This window comes from Cupressus sempervirens, chromosome 5 (assembly GCF_028749045.1).
Source record: "Cupressus sempervirens isolate cs-2001-9-10 chromosome 5, ASM2874904v1, whole genome shotgun sequence".
Lineage (NCBI taxonomy): Eukaryota > Viridiplantae > Streptophyta > Pinopsida > Cupressales > Cupressaceae > Cupressus > Cupressus sempervirens.
Window position 1 is genome coordinate 125,988,831 of NC_143122.1, and position 23,100 is coordinate 126,011,930.

At 36.9% G+C, this 23,100-nt stretch overlaps 1 protein-coding gene across 1 annotated transcript in view; it reads left to right on the forward strand.

Moving 5' to 3' along the window:
* Nucleotides 1–18,282, forward strand: part of LOC149554829 (TLD-domain containing nucleolar protein) — a 162,640-nt gene extending 144,358 nt beyond the window's left edge. Inside the window, exons 4-7 of the mRNA XM_089828840.1 lie at nt 16,553–16,791; nt 16,996–17,195; nt 17,300–17,425; nt 17,663–18,282. Coding sequence (XP_089684966.1) covers nt 16,553–16,791; nt 16,996–17,195; nt 17,300–17,425; nt 17,663–17,761 — 664 coding nt within the window. The 3' untranslated portion in view covers nt 17,762–18,282. The remainder of the gene's footprint in view (nt 1–16,552; nt 16,792–16,995; nt 17,196–17,299; nt 17,426–17,662) is intronic.
* Nucleotides 18,283–23,100: the final 4,818 nt, after the last annotated feature.

Sequence of the window (23,100 nt, forward strand, 5' to 3'; positions counted from 1 at the left end):
ATTCACGTTGAATTTCTCTAAGTTATAATATTTTTCAGTTTGAACAGAACACTGGGCATCTTCGTCTCTTTCTCAGTTGGAGCCGAGCTCACTCGGCATCCATTGGTGCCGAGCATTTTTTTGTGTGTCGAGCTCTTCTTGTGCCGAGCCAACTCGGCACCTGTTGCCTGTCACTTGACACCATCAAGTGCTGAGCAATCTGTGACTCGGCACCTTCAAGTGCCGAGCAAGTGTCGAGCAAAACTGGCACTCGACACCTTCATGTGCTGAGCAGTTTTTAAGTGCCGAGCAAAGATTTTAGATTTAGGGTTGTGAGTTGTAATTTAAATTTATAATATTTCTCACATGGTATCAAAGCTTTGAGGCCCCACATTCACAGTGAGTTAGGGCAAAGTTTTTTCTTGGGATATTTGACATGGCAGTAGATACAGGAAAGATATTGCAGCAGTCACCACCATTCAATGGGCAAAACTATGATACATGGGCAAAGAAGATGAAGACCATAATGGTTGCAAATGATTTGTGGGAGTTTGTTGTTAATGGGTTCAATGATGTGACAGGTCCAACTCAGTATGCTGCCCTCACAAATGCACAGAAGACTCATTTGAAGGAGTCAAGGAGGAAGGATGCTAAGGCATTAAGTCTTATTGAAGCAGCAATGACAGAGACAGTATTCCCAAAGATTGCAGCAGAAAATTATGCAAAGGAAGCATGGGATATCCTTGAGATAAACTTCAAGGGAACTGATAAAGTCCGTACTGTAAAGCTACAGAACATAATGAGGGAGTTTGAGAACCTTCAAATGAAGGAAAATGAATCAGTTGTAGACTTCAGTTCAAGGACCTCCAATGTGATTAACCAACTAAAGTCAAATGGAGAAGACTATCAAGAGCAGAGGATAGTGGAAAAGATATTGAGGAGTTTATCTCATAAATATGACAATTTGGTCATGACCATAGAAGAGGCAAAAAACCTCACTGTTTTGACAATGGATGAGTTGATGGGTACACTTCAAACCCATGAGCATAGGATCAACAGATCTACTTCTTCATCTTCCCAAGAGCAAGCATTCAAGGCTCAGAAAAATCCAAGAGGAAGGGGGAGAGGAAGAAATGGCTTAGGCAGAAACTCCAGAGGTAGAGGCCGAGGTAATGGAGGACGAAGGAATGCTGTAGTAGAAATTTCAGGAAGAGCAGATGGAGCAAGTAGCTCTCAAAATACCTCAAGAGGAGGTAAGAAAAACTACAACTCAAATAAGAGTAATGTAGAATGCTGCTACTGTCATAAATATGGGCATTATGCAAATGAATGCTGGAAGAAGCAAAATGATCAGTCAGGACAAGAAAATGTGGCTGATGTGAATATGGGAAGTGGAAATAATGCTACTGCCTTCATCATGTGTAATGTTGGTGAAGAAGGAAGCTCTGAGGTTTGGTACCTCGACAGTGGATGTAGCAACCACATGAGTGGTAATGAAACCTTGTTTTCATTCACTGACAAGAGTTTCAAATCAGAAATTAAGATGGGTAACAATGGAACCCTACCAGTTGTGGGCAAAGGATCTATTATGGTCCGCACCAAGAAAGGTGAGAAGAAGGAAATACAAAATATGTATTTCGCCCCTGGTATGAAGCACAATTTGATGAGCATTGGTCAACTCATTCAAAATGGATACAAGGTGCTGATGGAGAATGACAAGTGTGTCATCCATGAAAAGGATGGGAGCAAGAACTTATTTGCAGCAGTTCAATGACAAAGAACATAATGTTTCCCTTGAAGATAGAGACATGTTTCTCATCTCAAGTTGGTGCTGCACCTCCCACACAATCAGCTCTAAGGAGTGTGATTGAAGACCCCTCACGGCTATGGCACCTCAGGTATGGTCATCTTGGCTATGCTGGTTTAAATTTATTGTCAAATAAAAGAATGGTAGAAGGTTTGCCACGCATAGGAAATTCATGTGACAAGCGTGAGGCTTGTATTTTGGGTAAGCAACATAGGCTTCCCTTTAATTCTGGAAATTCTAAGAGGGCTAGATATCCATTAGAGTTAGTGCATATTGACCTAGTCGGTCCTATGCAAGTTACTTCCATTGGGGGGAGTACTTATTTCATGACATTTATTGATGATTTCAGTTGTAGGACATGGGTGTATTTCTTAAAGAATAAATCTGAAGCATTTGAAAAATTTATAGAATTTAAAGCCTAGGCTGAAAGAGAATGTGGACACTATATCAAAGTCCTAAGATCAGATAGAGGAGGGGAGTATACCTCCAATTCTTTTGTAAACTTTTGTAGAAAACATGACATAAAGAAAGAACTCACAGCCAGCTATACACCACAGCAAAATGGAGTGGCTGAAAGAAAGAACAAGACCATTGTTGAAATGGCAAGGAGCATGATGAAAGAGAAAGGTCTCCCAACTGAATTTTGGAGAGAGGTTGTGGCAACAACAATTTACCTAATTAATAGGTGTCCTACAAAGGCAGTCCGTTACAGAATTCCAATGGAAGCATGGTCACGAGGAAGATGGACAATTGAACACCTAAGGGTGTTTGGATGTGTTGCATATGCACATGTGCCTAAAGAAAAAAGGCAGAACTTGGATGACAAAGGTGTGAAGTGCATCTTCACAGGGTACAACTCAGAATCAAAGGCATACAGATTGTATGACCCATTGAACAACAAGATGGCTCTTTCAAGAGATGTGGTATTTCTTGAAAATCAGTCTTGGTATGGTCCAACTGATGAGTCATCGAGCACTTCAAGTAAAGTGCCAATTATGAGTGAAGAAGACACTGATGAACAAGAAGAAGAAGGAGCAAATAGAAGAAAAGGCAAGTAGGTTCAGTCATTGCTAAGCTCCTCTAGGCATGACCAAGTGTCAGTGCCGAGTACCAGTGAAGACCGAGCTAGTCGGCAATGCAGCAGTAGTAAAGATTCTGATCCCACACTCTCCTCCCTGTTACCAAGAAAGACCAAGAGTCTTAGGGAGATATACCAAGATGAAAGGTATGAAGATTATGATGAGAGTGTTAATTTTGCATTATTTTCTTATAGTGATCCAATATATTTTGAAGAAGCTATTAAGGAGAAGAAATGGTGTAAGGCCATGGATGAGGAAATAGATGCTATAGAAAGAAATGAGACATGGGAGCTAACTGAATTGCCTCCAAAGAAGCAAGTGATTGGAGTGAAATGGGTCTATAAGACCAAATGCAATGCTGAAGGCAAGATTGATAGGCATAAGGCAAGGTTGGTAGTCAAGGGCTACAAACAGCAGTATGGAAGAGACTATGATGAGACATATACCCTTGTTGCAAGAATGGAAACCGTGCGTGCTGTCATAGCAATTGCAACTTAGCACAAATGAAAGGTATTTCAAATGGATGTGAAGTTCGCCTTCCTTAATGATGTATTGAAAGAAGTATATGTGGAGCAACCACCTGGTTATGAAGTTGCAGGTGAAGAACACAAAGTATATAGATTGAAGAGAGCTCTTTATGGGCTCAAGCAAGCGCCACAGGCATGGTACAGCAGGATTGACTCATATTTGATGAGTAATGGCTTTAGCAAAAGCAATGGTGAGCCCACTCTTTACATCAACTAGCAGATGGTAATGTATTGACTGTTGTCTTTTATGTAGATGACTTAATTTTTACTGGAAATGACAAGGCTCTAATTGGTGAGTTTAAAGAGGCCATGAAAAGTGAATTTGAAATGATAGACTTATGTCTCTTGAAATACTTTCTAGGCATAGAAGTAAAACAAATGCATAATGACATCTTCATCTCTCAAGAAAAGTATGTAGGGAAGATCTTGGAGAGATTTAAAATGCAGAATAGTAAGACAGCCCCCACACCAATAGCAGTAGGTTTGAAATTGAGCAAGGAAGACTCTAGCAAGAGAGTGGATCCAACACTATACAAGAGTATGGTTGGAAGTTTAATGTATTTGACTGCAATTCGGCTAGACCTAATGCATGCAGTAAGTTTGATTTCCAGATTTATGGAAACACCAAAGGATTCCCATTGGCAAGCGGGAAAGAGGATCCTAAGGTATGTGAAAGGTACCAAGGAATTTGGAATTTTGTATACTGCAAATGATGATTTCAAGTTGGTTGGTTACATGGATAGTGATTGGGCTAAAAGTATAGATGATAGGAAGAGCACTTCCGGATGCATGTTTCATATGGGATCGAGTGCAATTTCATGGGCATCCAAGAAGCAACCTATTGTTGCTCAATCTACAACAGAAGCTGAATACATAGCAGCAAATGCAACAGCATGTCAAGCTATTTGGTTAAGGAGGATCTTGACAGATTTGAATGAAAGGCAAGAGGATGGAACCACAATTTATTGTGACATCTCATCAATTGCATTGTCCGAGAATCCAGTCTTCCATGGGAGAAGCAAGCATATTGAGATTGGATATCACTTCATCAGAGAGTTGGTGGAGAATAGGGATATCAAGATGGATTTTTGCAAGTCTGAGCAGCAGCTAGCAGACATCTTTACTAAGCCTTTAGGCATTGGACCTTTTATACACCTAAGAGAGTGTCTTGGTGTAATTGATTTGGATCAGCACTGGTCCTTGTTTGTTTGGCTCGGGACAAAGGGGGAGTGTTGGAATATTAAATGAAGCGTACGTTTGCCCCTTGAGCCAAATGCTCACCTACCACTTTTGACGCTCAGAACAGACAGAAACATAAATACAGTGGGTGAGATTTTTTGAAATCAGAAAAGAGGGGGAAAATGAAATGTGACAAAAAGAATGTTTATTCATTCATTCAGTGAGTTTTCAGTAGATCAGTAGTTGCAGAGCAGAAGAAGGAAGAAGAAAAGAAGTTTGTGCCTGCAGTTGCACGTGTTTCCCCTGTTTTCTCTGTAAGTTTGTTATTGTTAGATTTGTCCTGTTGAAGCAGTGATTGCTCTAGGCACCATTGTATACAGCCATTAGAGTTGCAGGTTTAAAGTTTTTGAAGCATTATCAGTTTAGGGTTATTTTAGGGTTTTTCTGGTTGAAGTCGAATGCTCCCAAATTTTGTAATAGTTTAATGAAAGATTGAATGGAAAGCAAGCAGGCATACTTGAATCTATCTTCCTCTTCTATTCATTGCATTTGACAAGTTTGTTTGACAGGTTAAAGCTTTGGCTTTCTGGTTTTAATGGTGAAAGCATTCACGTTCAATTTCTCTAAGTTATAATATTTTTTAGTTTGAGCAGAACACTCGGCATCCTCTTCTCTTTCTCAGTTGGAGCCGAGCTCACTCGACATCCATTGGTGACGAGCATTTTTTTGTGTGTCGAGCTCTTCTTGTGCCAAGCCAACTCGGTACCTGTTGCCTGTCACTCGGCACCATCAAGTGCCGAGCAATCTGTGACTCGACACCTTCAAGTGCCGAGCAAGTGTCGAGCAAAACTGGCACTCGACACCTTCATGTGCCGAGCAAAGATTTTAGGTTTAGGGTTGTGAGTTGTAATTTAAATTTATAATATTTCTCACACCAAAAATGTGGTCTCCAAAGGTGAGCATGCATTAAAACTCAAAAACAACTCTGCTTGATCCAAATGTATGGGCTGAAATGCCATTTCTTGAGTTTTTTGAACAAAAACATAAATTTTTTATGCAAAAATTTGGGCCGTTTCTGCAAAAACGTGGCCGAAAAATGCATGTTTTTGAATCATTTTTGACTTGTGAATGCAAAAATGACTTCCCCAAATGCAATTTTACGGATCCAAATGCAAAAAAAATGACTTCAAAACGCAAAAAGGTGGATAAAAACCCCAATTTTCTGGGTATTGTAAGCAAAAACATGAATCATAAAAGGTATGAAACAAAAAAGTTTTGGCTTTTAAACACCAAAACATGAGCCACAATGTAATGTAAAACAATTAAAAAGCCAAATCAATTCCTCTTTGGGCCAAAACTTGAGCCAAAAATGATGTTTTTTGAAGATTTTGCCAAAAACTTGCCCTTGAAAGGAGTTTGGAAAAACTTTTTTTTAGCAAGATAAATCCATTTTTTATGTTAAAAAATCCATTGCCAAGCAAAAACGACCCTAATGGAAAATATTTCATGCAAATCCACCAAGTAAATCTCTCACAATGAGCAAAATCAGATTCTTGGAGAGCAAATGTATGTGTTCTTCCAAAATTGGACCTTTTAGAGTGATATGCATGTTTTAAAATATGCTTTTGGTCAAAATCAGCCCTTTTGGAGTGACTTGCATATTTTAAAAACTCTCAACAAAGAAAATCGAACCTTTTGGAGAGCATAACACATTTTAAAACATGCATATGTTCAAAATTGGACCTTTTTGAGTGCAATGCATATTTTAAGTTGTAACTCACTTTTTTGATGCAATGACATAAAAACTCACCTTTTGATGTAATGACACCAAAAAGGTCCACTTTTGATAGTGCTATGCATGTTAAGTTGAACTTTATATGCAATGACATGTAAAATGTCCACTTTTGATAAATTTTACATGTAATTGCATATAAAATGTCCACTTTTGACGACTTAAAATCATTTAATAAATATAAATGGGACATAAATAATATTTGTATATTATATTAAAAATCTAACACAAAAATATTATTTAAAAAGTAATATTTAAATGAGCATTTGATTTAAAAATTAAAAATTAAACTGAAACTTTCTTGATTGGTTCATCAATTACTACTACATCAAGATGCTCAAGAAAACCTTGCTCATGTGATTTTAGTAAGGACATGCTTGCACTACATAGATCAACATACTCTTCACAAACTTCTGACTTGGGAAAGTCTTTATGGTTTATGAGAAGTTCTTTTTCAAGCTCTGTGGTAGAACATTTATGCAAAGTATTCCCAAGTTCATGACCTTGAGACACAAATACATCATTTTCAGCTTGATTTCAATTTGCTTGCATGCCAACTTTTATGGCACAACCATCTTTAACCTTGAAAGAAAAAATTTCCTTCCTCATCTTTTCATCACAGGTCTTCTGAGACTACGTACACCAGATATGAGAGTTGCCAACTATGTCTTCTTCCTTTTCTTGGAAGAGAATAGCAAGATCACTAGCTTCAGATACAGGGTGTGTCACTGGTACCTTTGCTAAGGGTGCTTCAATTGCAAGCTTCTTAGATGGTGAAGCTAATTTTTGTTGATTCCCAACAATAGAACTATGAGGAATAGTTGGAAGAGGTCTCCTTCGTACATCTTCATGAGGAATAAAGAACATGCTATAATGTCCCCACTAATAGGGTAGTTTGGGACAAATACATGCAAAATAAATGTTAGAATCACAATAATAATAAAACTAACTATATTATTCTACCCTCTAAGTCAACCACAATCTTAAGGACATCTCCAGATTGAGCTTCATAGCTCATAGCTATCTCGCTGTCATTCCAGGAGCACACCCCTTAAGATTCTTCTTGGACGGGCATCATCTATCCAAGGCTAACGACATATGTATATGTTTGACAACATCAAAATATTTTGGCACATCGATTATTGGCCATGGCGGACAATGAAGATCTTAATATCTCCATGCTCCATGCTTCGATATTGATTCTCGACTGTGGCGGACAATGTAGATATTAATATCTCACATGCTCCATGCTTTGAGTTTTGATTCTCAGCCATGGCGGACAATAGAGATCTTAATATCTCACATGCTCCATGTTTGGAGTATTATTAATATCCATGGTGTGAACCCCATGAGCTAACACAATATTATCCAAAAGTATGGTTTATTAATATAAAATTTAAATAAATTCATAAACATAATTAAACAACTATAATTCATAAACATATTTTTCTTACCTTCTTCTTTTCCAAAAGTCACATCCTTTCATAATACAAAATCCTTTGGAAAGTCACAGCACTTCATAGTTATAATACTTTCAAAAAGTCATAACACTTTAGAACTAAAATCCTTTGAAAAAGTCCCACTACTTTATAATCACAATATTTTTGAAGAGTCGCAACTAGTCATAACTATGACCCTTTCAAAGGTTCACATCTTTTCAACATCATTGAACCTTTTCGAAAAGTCGCTTCCTTATTTTCTTCATATTACTTTCCTCTTCCATTTTTCCTTTTTGAACTCCTCCCTTCTCCTCATTTTTTTTTGTCCTCTCTAAAATAAACTCTCCATCTTTTAATATCTTAATTTTAAGGAGCCATGTCTATTTGTTAAACATCTCTTTACTTTTCATTAGATTTAGTTAATTTATATTATTTATTTACTCATTTGTGTTTATTATTATCTATGTTACCTCAAGTTTTTGGGATGAGGGACGAGGAAACGGGTTTCCAAGATGGTTTTTTTTTGGCTGAAATAGGGGATGGCAGGGGACAACTATATATATATATATATTCATGAATTTCAGAATTACATAACATTGTCACATTCATCATAGCAACATAGTTTAAAATTATCAATTTCATTCATCAAATCAACATAGAACATAGCATCAAATCAAATCATCAGTTAAGAATTGGAACAAAGGATGACATCAAATGAGAGAATCAATTTGCCATTGATTAGACTTTAGAGCCCTTTCTTGTGGGTTTTGAAGGAAAATTGAATTTGTTGTGCCAAATCTTCCTAGATGGGTAGCAACCATCTTGTTTGGGCAGTAATCAGCTACAACAATTTATTTCTGGGTAATTATTGCTGCTATTAGAGCATTATCAAAGGTGAAAACAATTTGAATATTTCTCAACCCAACAACAATCATTTCCAAGTTTGCAATATGAATATCAAATAGAAGTCTGATTTACAATCATTTTTAGGTTTGGTTTGTTGAATAAAAGTTGAAGTTTTAATTTTCAGTCATAGTTGGGTGCTAAGTTTGTAATGGCTTCCAAAAAAATATATTTCAACATGGGTTATATTAACATATTTTATTATTTTAATATGGGGCCAGCAAATGGGCAGAAAATCACCATTTATTAATGTTTTTTTTAAAGTTGAATTTTATTTTAAAATCAGAAACTTCAAGCAGTTCCCAGGACGGATGGGAAACGGCTATGGAGTCCTCGGGCCGATCAACACCCTTTAGAAATGCATTGATTGTTTCCGAAGTTTCGGGGATGGGTTTCTGATTGTCTTGCTTGGGTGGGGACGGCTTGGAAACATTTCGGACCATCCCTTAGTCCCTGAAACGGGACAGTTTCCAAAACTCAAGGTTTAGGGTTGGAAACGAGTCCTCGGGTAACATAGATTATTATTTATTATTAAATTTTATTTAGAAAATTAACATACTTTCTACAATATTGTCTCTTGTATCTAATTTTATTTCTTTATTTACTCATTGAAATTTTATTAATTTCTAATTATTTAAAATATCATAGTAAATATTATTTCATTAATAATATAGATTAAATAATTATTATTTCCTAGTTTTATATTTTAGTATTAGTTTTGAAATAAAGGAGGGGTGAAAATTTATTCAAGCTGAAAGAGAAACAAGAACAAGCAAAGAAAGGGCATCAGACAGCCCTGTCAAGATCAACCAAGTGATCAAGTTGAATATAACTTTATTATCATTTTTTTATTAAATAACATTTTATTATCTAATTATTATTAAAATTCTATGTTAAAATGAGGATATGACAGTTCACCCTTCCTCAAATTTCTTGTCCCCAAGCAATTAGATCATTTCTTCTGTTGAGTTGAAATATATATATTTCTTAGTCCAAATTATTAGGTTGCTATCATAGATATGTTTGTATACTTTCTAATAGTCATTAACTTTTTGCATCAGTCTTTCATATAAATTATTTTTCTAGATCTCCTTTAACCCTGCAGGATGACAAGATCATGCTCTGATACCACTGTAATGTCCCCACTAATAGGGTTAGTTTGGGACAAGTAATACCTGCAAACTAAATGTTAGAATCACAATAATAATAAAACTAACTATATTATTCTACTCTCTAAGTTGACCCCAATCTTAAGGACATTTGCAAATCGGGCTTCTTAGCTCATAGCTACCTTGTCGTCATCCCGAGAGTGCACCCCTTAAGATTCTTCTTGGATAAGCATCCTCTATCCAAGGTCAATGACATATGCATATGTTTGACAACATCAAAATATTTTAGCATATCGATTATCGGCCGTGGTAGACAATGAAGATCTTAATATCTCCATGCTCCATGCTTTGATAACGATTCTCAGCCATGGCAGACAATGTAGATATTAATATCTCACATGCTCCATGCTTCGAGTTCATATTGATTTTCGGCCATGGCAGACAATGGAGATCTTAATATCTCACATGCTCCATGCTTCGAATATCATTAATATCCATGATGTTAACCCCATGAGCTAACACAATATTATCCACAAGTATGGTTCATTAATATAAATAAATTTATAAACATAATTAAACAACTATAATTCATAAACATACCTTTCTTACCTTCTTCTTTTCCAATCTTTTCATAATACAAATCCTTTGGAAAGTCACAACACTTCATATCTAAAATCCTTTGAAAAAGTCCTACTACTTTATAATCACAATATTTTTGAAGAGTCACAACTGTTCATAATTATGACACTTTCGAAGATTCACATCCTTTCAATATCATTAACACTTTTTTAAAAAGTCACTTCCTTATTTTCTTCATATTACTTTCCTCTTCCATTTTTCCTTTTTGAACTCCTCTTTCCTCCTTTTCTTTGTCCTCTCTAAAATAAAGTCTCCTCCCTTTAATATCTTAATTTTAAGGAGTCGTGTCTATTTGTTAAACATCTCTTGACTTTTCATTAGATTTAGTTAATTTATATTATTCTATGTTATATTATTTATTATTAAATTCTATTTAGAATATTCACATACTTTCTACAATATTGTCTTTTGTATCTAATTTTATTTCTTTATTTACTCATTTGAATTTTATTATTTTTTAATTATTTAAAATATCATACTAAATATTATTTCATAACAATATAGATTAAATAATTATTATTTTCTAATTTTATATTTTAGTATTAGTTTTAATATAACTTTATTATCATTATTTATTTAATAACATTTACTATCTAATTATTATTAAATTCTATGTTAAAATGGGGATATGACACATGCCTTGAGCTATTTGCTCTTTTTGAGGGCAAGTATCTCATTTGCTAATCTCTACACCATAGGATCCGCCCTTATGCTGGAAGAAAATGAATTAGAAGAATAATAATTTTCTTCAAACCCACTTGCTTCAATTCTTATCTTTCCAACAAGAATAAGATCATCTTCAATTTCAATCGCCAATGCCTGTGCAGCAACAAGAGTAGTCGGGGCTTATCTTCTTAATAGAAAACTAACTTCAGGAATTTGAGCATTGACAAAGAAACACTTCAAATTGGCAGTTGTAGGTCGAGCAGCAATTGGAATTCTTCATGTCAATTTGTTGAAATGAGCGACAAATTCATGCATAGGCACATGAGAACTTTTTTAATTGAGTAAGTTGGGCGAATAATGCATGGGCATCTTTAGTAGGTTTGAACCTTTCTTCAAACTTTGCTATGAGGGTAGCCCAATTTGTGATAGTACATGGTGGTAAATGGTAAAACCAATCAGCAACCACGCCTTGTAGTGTTTCCACGAACAACCTAACAGACACATCCTTGTATTCAATATCATGAACACCGCATGAAATGTAGAAAGTAGCAATATGCTCATCAGGTTGTTGTTCATCACCGAAAGATTTGAGAAAATTCTTTCATGAGCCATCGAGAAGATCATGTAGAGGTGGAGCTAGATTTAATGGTCCAAAAGCATTTCCCCAAGGACCTTGTGCCATTTACATGTCCTTGGTAAATGAATGAAACAATTACAATGAAAAAGGACACGAGTATGCTTCAAAAGAAAGCATGAGGCTCTCAAATGTGTGTCATATCCCCAATAGAGTTGCCAAAAAAATGTCTAGCCAAAATTTAACACTTAGGATTTCACATTCAACCCATTATAACATGATCCTGACAAACTTCAATTTTAACGTTCCCATTTTAGAATCACAACTTGGAAATTTGACCTCTGGGCTACCCCTCATTTTTAAAGCTCTAAATTGCCACACTTACTACTAAAACCTAATTGGCCTAACAACTACGAGCAAAAAGAGGGAGTCCCCATTTGCAATGGGGTGAAAACCTCACATAGGGCAAAACTCTCAAGTGCCTTGGGATTGAGAATCTCAAGTGGAAGGCGGATTCCACCCTCTCCTTGAAATTGCATCTTGCTAAGTTCCTAAACCTCAAATCTTCTTGTTTTCTTGGCTTGGATTTGATCTTCTCGTGGGCTGAAAACTATGGATCTCAACTTAGAAATTTGCTCTTTCACCTCATGCTTTGAATTCAACTTTTGGTTACTAGAAAAAGGGGGCCGGAAATCTTGCCTTGGTTAGGATTAGGAATCCTAAGAAGGCAGCGGAGTCCGCCTCTTTTCTAGGATTCTTCACTACATTTTCATCATTGCCTATTTGGGTTTATAACTTTTCTTCCATCCCTTGTTTTGTTCAAGTTTGAGGGGCAAAAGTTTCATAGTTCTTGGGATTGAAAACCCTTAGTAGGGAGCGTATTCCACCGTTGCGTTGAGATTTTCACATGGCTTCACAACTTCACCTTTTTTTCATCTTGGCTTTGCTTTGCATCATTTGACACCCTCTCAACTCCATTTATCACTGTAGATAAAGTTTAAATGTAGGTTTCATGCTCATTTCAATCTGAATCGTGCATTTTGAAATTTAATCTCTCATCTTTCTTACACTTTCTCAATCTGAATTTACATCTTTTCCTAAGGATATGACTCCCTACATTCTGTGCAAAGTTGATCCTGTATTGTCAAGTCTCAATTCTTGGGCAGAGATTGAAGATGCATTGGGATTTTGCCTTAAGTATGGAGAGCAGAGATCAAGGGTGTGTTGGGATTATGAATCCCAAGGGGCAGGTGGATTCTGCCCTCTCCATGTGATTTTACTTTTATACTCTGTGCCAAACTTAGTCATTTTAGGCACTTCTCAAGCCTTCTCCAAGCTGGTGATCCTTCATTGAAATGGAGTTGTGAAAGGCTGTTTCATCTCCAATTTCACTTCACCTGATCCCTGATCCGAATATTGATATCACACCTGTCATCTTTTCCCACTCACACCTTATTCAAAATTCACTGGCCCTATGCCAACTCTGCTGAGGAAGACTTCAGCTTTGAGCCCAAAGACCTGACTGACTTCGCACTCTCTCTCTCTGGCTGTACCAAACTCCTCTTATTGACAAAGCGACTGCCGAACTTACCCTTAGACCTTAGCCAACTAGAGCAAAAAAAGGAAAGAGGGGGTCCCCATTTTCAATGGGGGGATGGTGGGAAAACCTCACAACACAACCCACAACCACTTTCCTCATTTCTATGTGTGTTGGTTCATTGGAACAAAAGGAGTGGAGCAGCTGGTTGGTTTCATCATCCTTTATTAGGTTTTCCTTGGTTCGTGAGTCTTTCTTCCCATTACCTTGCTTCATTTTATTTTCACTTATGTAGTTAGCTCGTTCTTAGTATTTCCATATTTTCATTCTTAGTTGTTTAGTTCTGTTGGGATTTGTGCTCCAATTTTTTTGCCTTGCTTGTACAGGATGATTGTGCATTGCACATTCATCCTTGACCTACACCGGTGTTCAAGGTAGTGATTTTGGAAACTTCAGCATTTGATCCCTGCAGTATACTCTTCTGTTTTGTGTACTCAAAATATCGTTGTTTGTTGTTGTGGTAGTTCAGTCTCTTGCATTTTGTGTATCAGTTGATTGAAGTCCTGTATTACTTAGTTGTCTTGATCCCCTAGCTTGTTAGAGGGCTAGTTGAAGTGAGGTGGTGCAAGGGGTAGTTCATCCCTTGAGACTTTAACTGGTCTTGAGGTTGGAAAATTTTCCCTCTTCACATAGAAAATGTATGTGGTTGATGTATTCAAAGCCTAAAAACAATTGGACCATATGAAGCACATGGAGTGAGTTTTGCAATCTTGTATTTTTCTCCATTTCAAGGAAACACCTAACTCCACTAGTTTTCCTCTTGAATTGTTTTTGATAAAATTGGCAACACTGGTGTTTGTTTATTTCTGTTTATTTTTCTAATTAGATTACATATTTTAATCTCTAAATTTGTGAATAATTCATATATCATTTGAATGGAGATTCAAGTACCATTGTATAGATTGAAACTTGTTTGATTGCTAATTACACCAAAAACATAGTTTTATTGTGAATTATATGTTATAAAGACCAAATTAAATCCAAATTTAAAAAAATTAGGTGAACTATAAAAATTATGCATTTTTGAAAGTAGATATAAAAGAGGAAAAAACACACATCTAATTCCTGAGAGTTTTGGTTTTTCTATGTTTAAGGTCTATTTCCCTCCAAAAAAATGACTCCGTGGCCCTCTCCCAGACTTAACAAAAACCTCTTCAAACAACTGAAGAAAACCAAATAAAATAAATGAAACTGTCTCATCACACATGATCGCTTGTCTTCAGAGTCCTCACTCTCATTTCTTGTTCATGATAACTTGTATGCTACTGCAGCTCCTTTCACAGGATGGTTCTGATTTTTAGCTGCCATGCCATTTCAACTCTATGTGAATATGTTTCTTTTACCTGTTTGCTTTGTCTGTCTTTATGTTTCCCTTCATTATGAGATTTCCATTTCTGTAGGACCCTGTTTCCGTTCTTGTGCATCTTCTTTTTCCTCTCTGCTCTTTTCTTTTGCTGTCTTTATGTTTCCTTTCATTATGAGATCTCCATTTCTGTAAGACCTGTTTCCATTCTTTTGCTGTCTTTGTATTTCCCTTCATTATGAGATCTCTTGTGTGTCTTCTTTTTCCTCTCTTCTCTTTTATTTTCTTCTGCTTGTGTCCCTCAATTTTCTTCATCTTCTTCTTGCCCTTAACCATGAACTGTCATGCTTATTCCTGAAAAAACAAAGGAAGTTGAATATGCATTTGGCTATTAAAAGTTTAATAAATTGAGTTGTTTGTTAAATCATAATCCTACAACATATAACGTTATGGGTCTGACATGGTCAGCATCTTGGACCCAAGATGAGTAAAGCTTCTGCTTCATTTGAGTTTTCAGTTGGTAATGAGTGTTTCTACAAATTTTTCGTTTTTTATTGTATCGTTAGTATTTTTTACACAGTGCAAGGCAGGAGAATCCCCAAAAGAGATGTCCTAGCCCCCAACAAATAACCACACGGTAGAAACAAAATAACAATGCAAAATCTGATACCAAATTACAACTCTTTATTTATAAAATATAGCTGTTACATGCAATGTGTTGGGCTGTAAGGCCTTCCCGATTATGGCCAAATACAAATCAATTACAATAACAGTTTTGGAAGATCCCTCAAGATCCAACCCAAACACTAGCTAGTCCAAATCCACACTCTGGTAGGAACCTCCAAGGAAGATCTCAACTTGTGCTCGCAAGCCCACCAAGCAATCTTCTTGTTTTCCAAGCCGCAACTACTAGCCCTTCTCAAACTATATCCAAGATCCAAGTGTAAACTGCCTCACATTTGGTGCTCTGTCCACACATTCACAACTCCATTACAATCCTGCTGTAAATTGCCTCACATTTGGCACTTTGTCCACAGATTGAGGAAAACTCACTCTTCAGCTACTCTCCACACCCACTCCTTCGAATGAATGAAAAAAAAATGACTAAAGACTTTACCACAACCCCTACTTATACCAATCTAAGCCACAAGTCGGCCCAGAACACAAATTAAATACCCATACATAAATTAAATGCCAAAAGTCGGCCTCCAACAGAAATTAAATGTCCAAAAATCTATACCCGAGCAAAATCGCGATATCTCCTAGCTCCGATTGAATTAGAACTCGTGCTTAGAACTGAAGGTAATACTTGAGGTCCTCTACAATCCCTGAAATGCGCAAAGGCTGATTCATTAAGGATATCTGTGCATCCATCTTGAAAGTCATGCACAGAAACTGTCATGCAAACTGCCAGAAATTGATACTCAGGAGAATTGCCATATCTCCCAACTTATAAAGAATTAGGAATTGCGCCGTTAACCAGAGATAGTACTCTAGACCCTCTTCAATCCCTGAAATTTTCATCCTCTAACTCATTGCACAAAATTAGTTACATAGTACTCTAGGCCCTCTTCAATCCCTGAAATTTTCATCCTCTTAACTCATTGCGCATAATTAGTTACACGACCTACAGCAGGCACCCAGAAACTAGAAAGCACAGTTTCAGCAACAAGGTAAAAACAGCTCAAACTTTAACATGATAACTCCAATCTCTATGCGCACATAGGACAAGGTTCCCCCTAATGTGTCTCCAACACATCCCTAACCATGAAACGCATAACTCCACCAAAATCCAAGCTCAATGCTCCTGCATCAATTTTACAGTCCGCAAACAATTTTACAGTCCGCAAACAGTAGTTATTGGTTTTCTAGTATATTCTGATGTTGGGAGATATAAACCTGGAGTATTTGCAGTAACGATATATACTAATAGTAGCTGTAGTGGCCTTGTTGGAGCAGGTCTTCTCAGCATGGCAGAGGAATGAACAGGTTCTGGTCTCAGGTTGAAGGTTACAATGGGCCATTACTCATTCTCATATCTGGAAGCTCAATGAAAGAAGAACATGACAATCTCATTTGCAGAAAATGGATCATTGGAGCATTTACAAATCAAGGTTTTGAGAACAAGGATTCATTTTATGGGAGCTTTGGATGTCTCTTTGCTGTAAAACCCTTTTTTCGGTCTTTTTTACCAGATGGTATGTAGAACATTCTTGCAACTAAGTGTAGTTACTGATTTTTAATGGCTGTTTCTAACTTTATACACATCGGCACTAAAACCCTTTTTTCCGTCTTTTCTACCAGATGGTATGTAGAACATTCTTGCAACTAAGTGTAATTACTGATTTTTAATCGCTGTTTCTAACTTTGTACACATGGTTGATTTATGTGTTGCTCAACAGGACGTGACAAGAACTTTGTTTATAGCCACCTGCATCCTCTTGGCAGAGTGTATGAACCACGACCCAAGCCTGTGGGTATTGGATTTGGTGGAACCTTGGGGAGTGAGAGGCTCTTCCTTGATGAAGATTTTGCCAAAATAACTATTCGGCATCATACAGTTGATAAAACATATCATGCAGGTTATCTTGTTCCTGGTCAGGTAATCCATATTTTTCAATTTTAAATTGAATCTTTATTGGGTAATATACTATTATGACAATGATCCAAACTCTGTTTATGATTGATAATCTCATTTTATTATAGGATTACTTGACTTTAGAGGCTTCAGTTTTAGATGTAGAAGCTTGGGGTTTTGGTGGGAAAGTAGCAGAGCGAGAGCAAGCTATGTACAAGCAACGGGAGCAACTCTTCACAGAGCAAAGGCGGAAGGTTAGAGACATGTCTCATTTTTTTGGTTGTTTGGGACATTTTAACACTTCTTATTTGCTTCAAACCTTCTGTACAATGAATCCCATCAACCTGTTTTCATTCCTTATCGAAATTGACATTGTATCTTTCATTTGTTGTTTTAGAATTTGTATTGTATTTTCTTTTTTGAAGTTGAAGAATGATTGCATGCATTAAATTATCAACTTGCTCAAAGTTGCATCTTGCTTACTATTGTAGGTTGACCTGAAGACTTTTGGAAATTGGGAAGACTCACCAGAAAAGATGATGGTGGATCTAATGTCCAATCCAGACAGAGTGAGACGCGAGGACCGTTAAATGATTTCAAAGTGCATTTCCTGTTTCCTTTGGAGCAATTCATCTGTTGCCCACAACCGGAGGATAATTTCCAAATACGGAAATGCATAATTCTTGAGTACATGACATTTTTCCTACAAGCTCTAGATGTAGGACAAGTTTTGCAGCAAGAGATTGCAAACTCAAAGAGAGTAGCAGAAGCTGAAGTTTCCAAGACAAGTCATATGTATGATGCATCTACACCAGAATCAATGCAAGTCCAATGTGCGAGTTATATTGTGAAATTAAGGATAGAATATACATAAGTGGATCTTCCTATGGGGGTGCATTGTCCGCTAAGGGTCAAACATAATTTTTTTTGTCTTCACCTACAGTAACAGTAATGTTATTTTGCAAATTGTTTATGTGTTTTTGGCCATGTAATTTGATCAAAAGATGACTTTGTTCTATGAATGTTCTATGAATCGATTACTTAAATGATGCACTGTTGGCATACTATAATTGCGGTTACTAATGCAATTTAAGTTCTATGGTATTTTATTTACTTGTGTTACTGACTGTTTAGGAGTTCCAAGCAGTGATTACAATCCGAAATTCACACAAGACTAAAACCAAGTAAATAGAATTCAGAGCTTTCTTACAGTATTTTAACATATAAATTCCTATTTTTAATTTACGTATTTGCATGTAATAAACTTATGTACTTTCATGGAGCGTCTGGAGCAGGAGATGAGTTTCAGGGCTGGCAATTGTTTTCCGGAAATATGAAAAAAAGGTGAGAGAAGCCTGAAATATATCGTTTAACACCATTGAGCAAAAGAAACCGAAAATTGTAAACGTATGAGATTTTTTGCATTAGGGACATCAGATCTTAATGTCTTCTCGTTATCTTGAGTAGAAATTGTTTTCAAAGTGGATAGTTTATCATCTTAAACTACAGTAGCATGCCCAGCATTGTTCATCAAATCAATAGAAGCAGATGCACCAACGCTAGCCAAATTTAAAATGGGGCCTTTTCCTAATATCGATTACGCGTTTCAGCACCTTTTCAAGCAAGGAATTTTACAGAGAACTCAACTTTTACAGTAATCTTAAGCATGTTTTCGAATTCACGTAAGTTAAACATTAACACGAGTTAATAGTGATAGATAGCTAGCATGGAACCCAAGGTTCAGCTTTTTTGGGCCAGCTTACGCACAAAATGCTACGCGTTTCACCTTTTGGAATTGATTTTTATTTTCATTGTAGATGGTTTTTATCTAGGATTTAACTGACCCAAAAATTCGGATAAGTTGACATTTGGATCACTGGGGTGTCATTTCAGCTCGTAGGTGGTGGGGAGGGGTGGCGTGCGGAGGAGTGCGCACAAAGGATCTTAGTTGCCACATATGTGAATGTTACAAGTTTGCTAAAGGTGGCTTTAGTCTTCTATAAAGTTGATGCATCATCGGTCATATTTGCTTCCTGCATTTAAGAACAATAAAATAATAATACTAAGTCTTGGTCATGCAGAATTATCTTCTTGATGTTATCAAATATGGTAGCGCTTGAACTAATCTGTCTTTTTGGCGGTAGTTGTCCTATTCTCATGCTAGATTTTGTTGCCATGATGGTATGTTGGTAGGTTGTTGCCAAGCATGCGTAACCACGCACACAACACGTCACACACACCAAGCAGAATGCCACAAACAAATTATTTTCATTACATTAAACTAAAGTCTAGCCTGAAAGGGTTTGCACACAAAGAAATTGGAATGAGCTGACATATGCTCTAGGATGGATAAAAATCTCTTCGATCCAGTATCGTGCGTTCTTCTAAACAAGATTCTGTTAGAAATATGCGACTTGCAAAATTTCTGTGTTGGTAAACTGAAAAGTCAAATGTCCACTAGAGTCCATCATGTTACACTTGTCTTTGTTTACTATCGATTTCACTTTATTGTTGAAGTCATTTCTGTGTTGTTAAACTGAAAAGTTGTTGATGTCCAAGTGCTACCCACAATCTAGATAGATAGATAGATAGATAAAATTTTAACGTCCACGAGGCTAAAAATAGCCTATGGGACAGCAAGACAACTCAAGCAGACTCAAGTAACAATGTTCGTTGCTTGTGTAGGATGATGATGAGTCCACCCAATTGCTCAATGTACTCTTCGTTGAATAGGTTATGCCAAGAACTATCACATATAGTGTCTGCAAATTTATCTCTACTACTCTTGTAGGCTTCACATTCTAAAATAAAGTGCTGTTCAGTTTCCACTTTCCCAGAATTGCAGAATCTGCAAATTTTTTCTTCCCAAGCCTCCTTTGTATGTTCCTCTCAAAAGTTACATGCTCACTTTTGTAAATGGTAAACTTTACATTTCAAGGAAGGTACAGTCTTGGGAAGAAGTTATTGAAATTGTCAAAATTTCTTCATTAGTACACAATCTATATGTTCGTCTGAAAACATTACATGCTGACTTTTGTAAGTGGTACTCTACATTTCAATGAAGCTATTAATGCTGCCAAAGGCAAAATCTCTTTATTAGTATTGAAGATGCTAAATGTTCAGTATTGCTACTAAAGTTGAATGGAATGTTTCTCAAACCTTTTGGACTCATTCCTTGATGCCACTTCATAGAAACCGTGTACTAAGCCAAAATCACATAACCACCTTTATTATGTTTCTTTGTGGTGTAGATTTTCTACATATTAAGAAATTTTGTGAGTGTTGTTGCCCCACTTTTTACCATAGTCCAATTTTGCAAAGTGGAGGATTTAACTCGTATTGTGTATGGATTGCAAAGTGGAGGATTTAACTCGTATTGTGTAAGGATCGGTCGAGTCAGTTGTTTCTTCCTTCCTCAAAGTGTTAAGTTTCTCCATCAGGTTTCCATCTTTTGTCTTTTCCGGCATTATATAGGCGGGTGGGTATTCCTTATTGTCATGAGTCATATGGGTAGTCTAGATCCTTACTTGATGGAGATTCTTGAATAAATTCTACATTAGATGAATTTACTTGCAATTCGTTTTGATCCGAGTGTAGAGAAAGTTGAACCGGCGGCAAATAAGGTTCCTCCTTCTCCATAGCGGGTTTTCACACCCTGAAGGTGAAACTCCGCAGGGATCCATAAATGCCATTTGTAGGCCGAAACAAGGAAAGGTAAACCATATTATGGATGAATCATTAAATATTATCATGTTTTCATAGTGGGAATCACTCAGAATTCACCAAGATGATCAGAATAAGCATCAACGGAAAACTTAGAAATAGCTTCTCCTTTGGCGGGTTTCGAACCAAGAAGTAAGTTTTCCGAAAAAGCCTAAATAGGAGGGTAAAGTTACTAGTGGGCCCCAGTTGTCGCTTGCAAAGCCTTCTTTATGTTTTTTGAAGGCTTATAGTAAAGCGCTTCAGGCATAAAAGGTAAAGCGAAAGCTTAAGCGGAAAAATGGAAATTGCCTTCTTCGGTGCGGGTTTTCTACCCTTGAGACCAATATTTCACATCAAATGAAAAATCGCTATTGCAAGCATGGTAAACGTGTGAATAGATCACAGGGTGCGTTTGGGACAAAAATGGAAGCAAATTAGTGAAATTTGTAAGGATATTTTGAGTAGAATATAGCCAAGTGGATTTTTCTTCAAGGAGTACTCTGTTCTTGCTTTTTCGAAACTGGGTGAAAATGGAAAGGTAAGTCAGTAATAAAGGAGTGTTACCGTTGGGCCAATGGAAATAGTGAAATGACAAGGAGAAATCCATTAGAACCCTTACATTTACTAACCCAATGGATTTATCCTTAAAGTCGCTCGCATGGCGCAAATTATGGAATTTAATGGGCAAATCAAGGGTTTTTATATAAAGAAGAACATAACAAAATTTCAAATCACCGCTTTCTGTTATACAGTTATATTGAATAGTGCTTCCAAAAAACTTCAAAGTTTAGGGTTCGTTTTCTTACATTATCACAATTGTTGAATTTCTATCATTCTATATTAGGAAAGATGCCATCAAGATTCTCCAATTTTGATGGGCTGGGTGGAATCAAGTCAACATGGTAGAGTATCTCTAATACTTCACTACGTTTCTTTGATATGCAAGATTTTCAGAGAAGGTTGAGAACTGAGTCGACTCACCTTATAACGGAGAAGCTCCGAGGAAGTGGACTGGTAGAAGCAGCCGGATTTCCTGTCGCAATACAAGCCCCAGAGCTATTTGTGGAATGTATCAATCATTACAACCCTGATACCAAGCAGATCCTATTGCTTGATCAAACGGTATTGATTTCAATTGATAGGCAAGCGGTGGTGAATTGTTTGCGGATTTCGGAACGAGAGGAGTTCTTTGAGCTAACAATCGGAGGAGCCATGTCCGAATTCTCCCTGAAGAAGATGGCGTGGCGGAAGGAGATCATGAATACCTGGTTCCAAAAGCCAAGAGGGGCAAAGAGTAAGGTCCCTAAAACCCTATTTGGCACGGATCTTAAGCCCGAAATTGTGGATATTTTGGTCCTCTTGCATCGACTAAAAGGTGAGGTAGAAGCGTTCAATTTTATAGAACAATACTTCTTTATGGTGCAAATTATCTGCTCAGAAACACAGTATGTTGACTGGGCGTATGAAGTTAGTGAACATCTTTCTAGGGCTCTCAATGCAGCCAAGTTTTACAATTCATTTTATATGTCATCTTTCTTGATATATATGATGGCTTCCCTACAATTGTGGCCGGGACTCCCCAAAACAAAGAATTTTCCTGAAAATGTAAAAAGTTATGAGTTTTATCCATGCTTGCAGTTATAGGATAGCTATGCGGAGTATATTCGGGTTGATGATGCATTTACTATGAGAATCTGCAGGGAACTCCAAGGGTGTCCAGAGCAGAGGTTCAGCCCAGAAGCAATGGTGGTCATTAGCCAGTTTGGTCGTTATTTTATTCAATTCTCATCTTTCTCTTATTTGCATCTTACAACATTTGACGGATTTCGCCTGAAGCTACCTAGATATCCGGATGATATGATCGTGCTCATCGAGGTCATCAGGCAAGCAATTCAAGTAAATGTGTTGAGCACCAGTTTGAGAAAGAAGGGGTATGAATTCCGCATACAAGTTGGAGCTTATAGTTGTGAATCCAAATCTGATGCAAAGAACATACTCAAAGCATTCGAGAACAAATACAAATTGGAGGAATATGAAGTGGTAAGGCACATGTTTAATCCAAACGGGTATGCTAGGGATGTGCTCCAAATCGAAAGCGTCATCAAACATGTAACTACTGTGGAAGATTACTAGGCTGATTGCAAAGATGAGCTAGAGATTCGGGATCATGTCTTTGCTAGACTTACAATAGATCAAATCAAGACCTATGGCATCAACTTGGACGTAG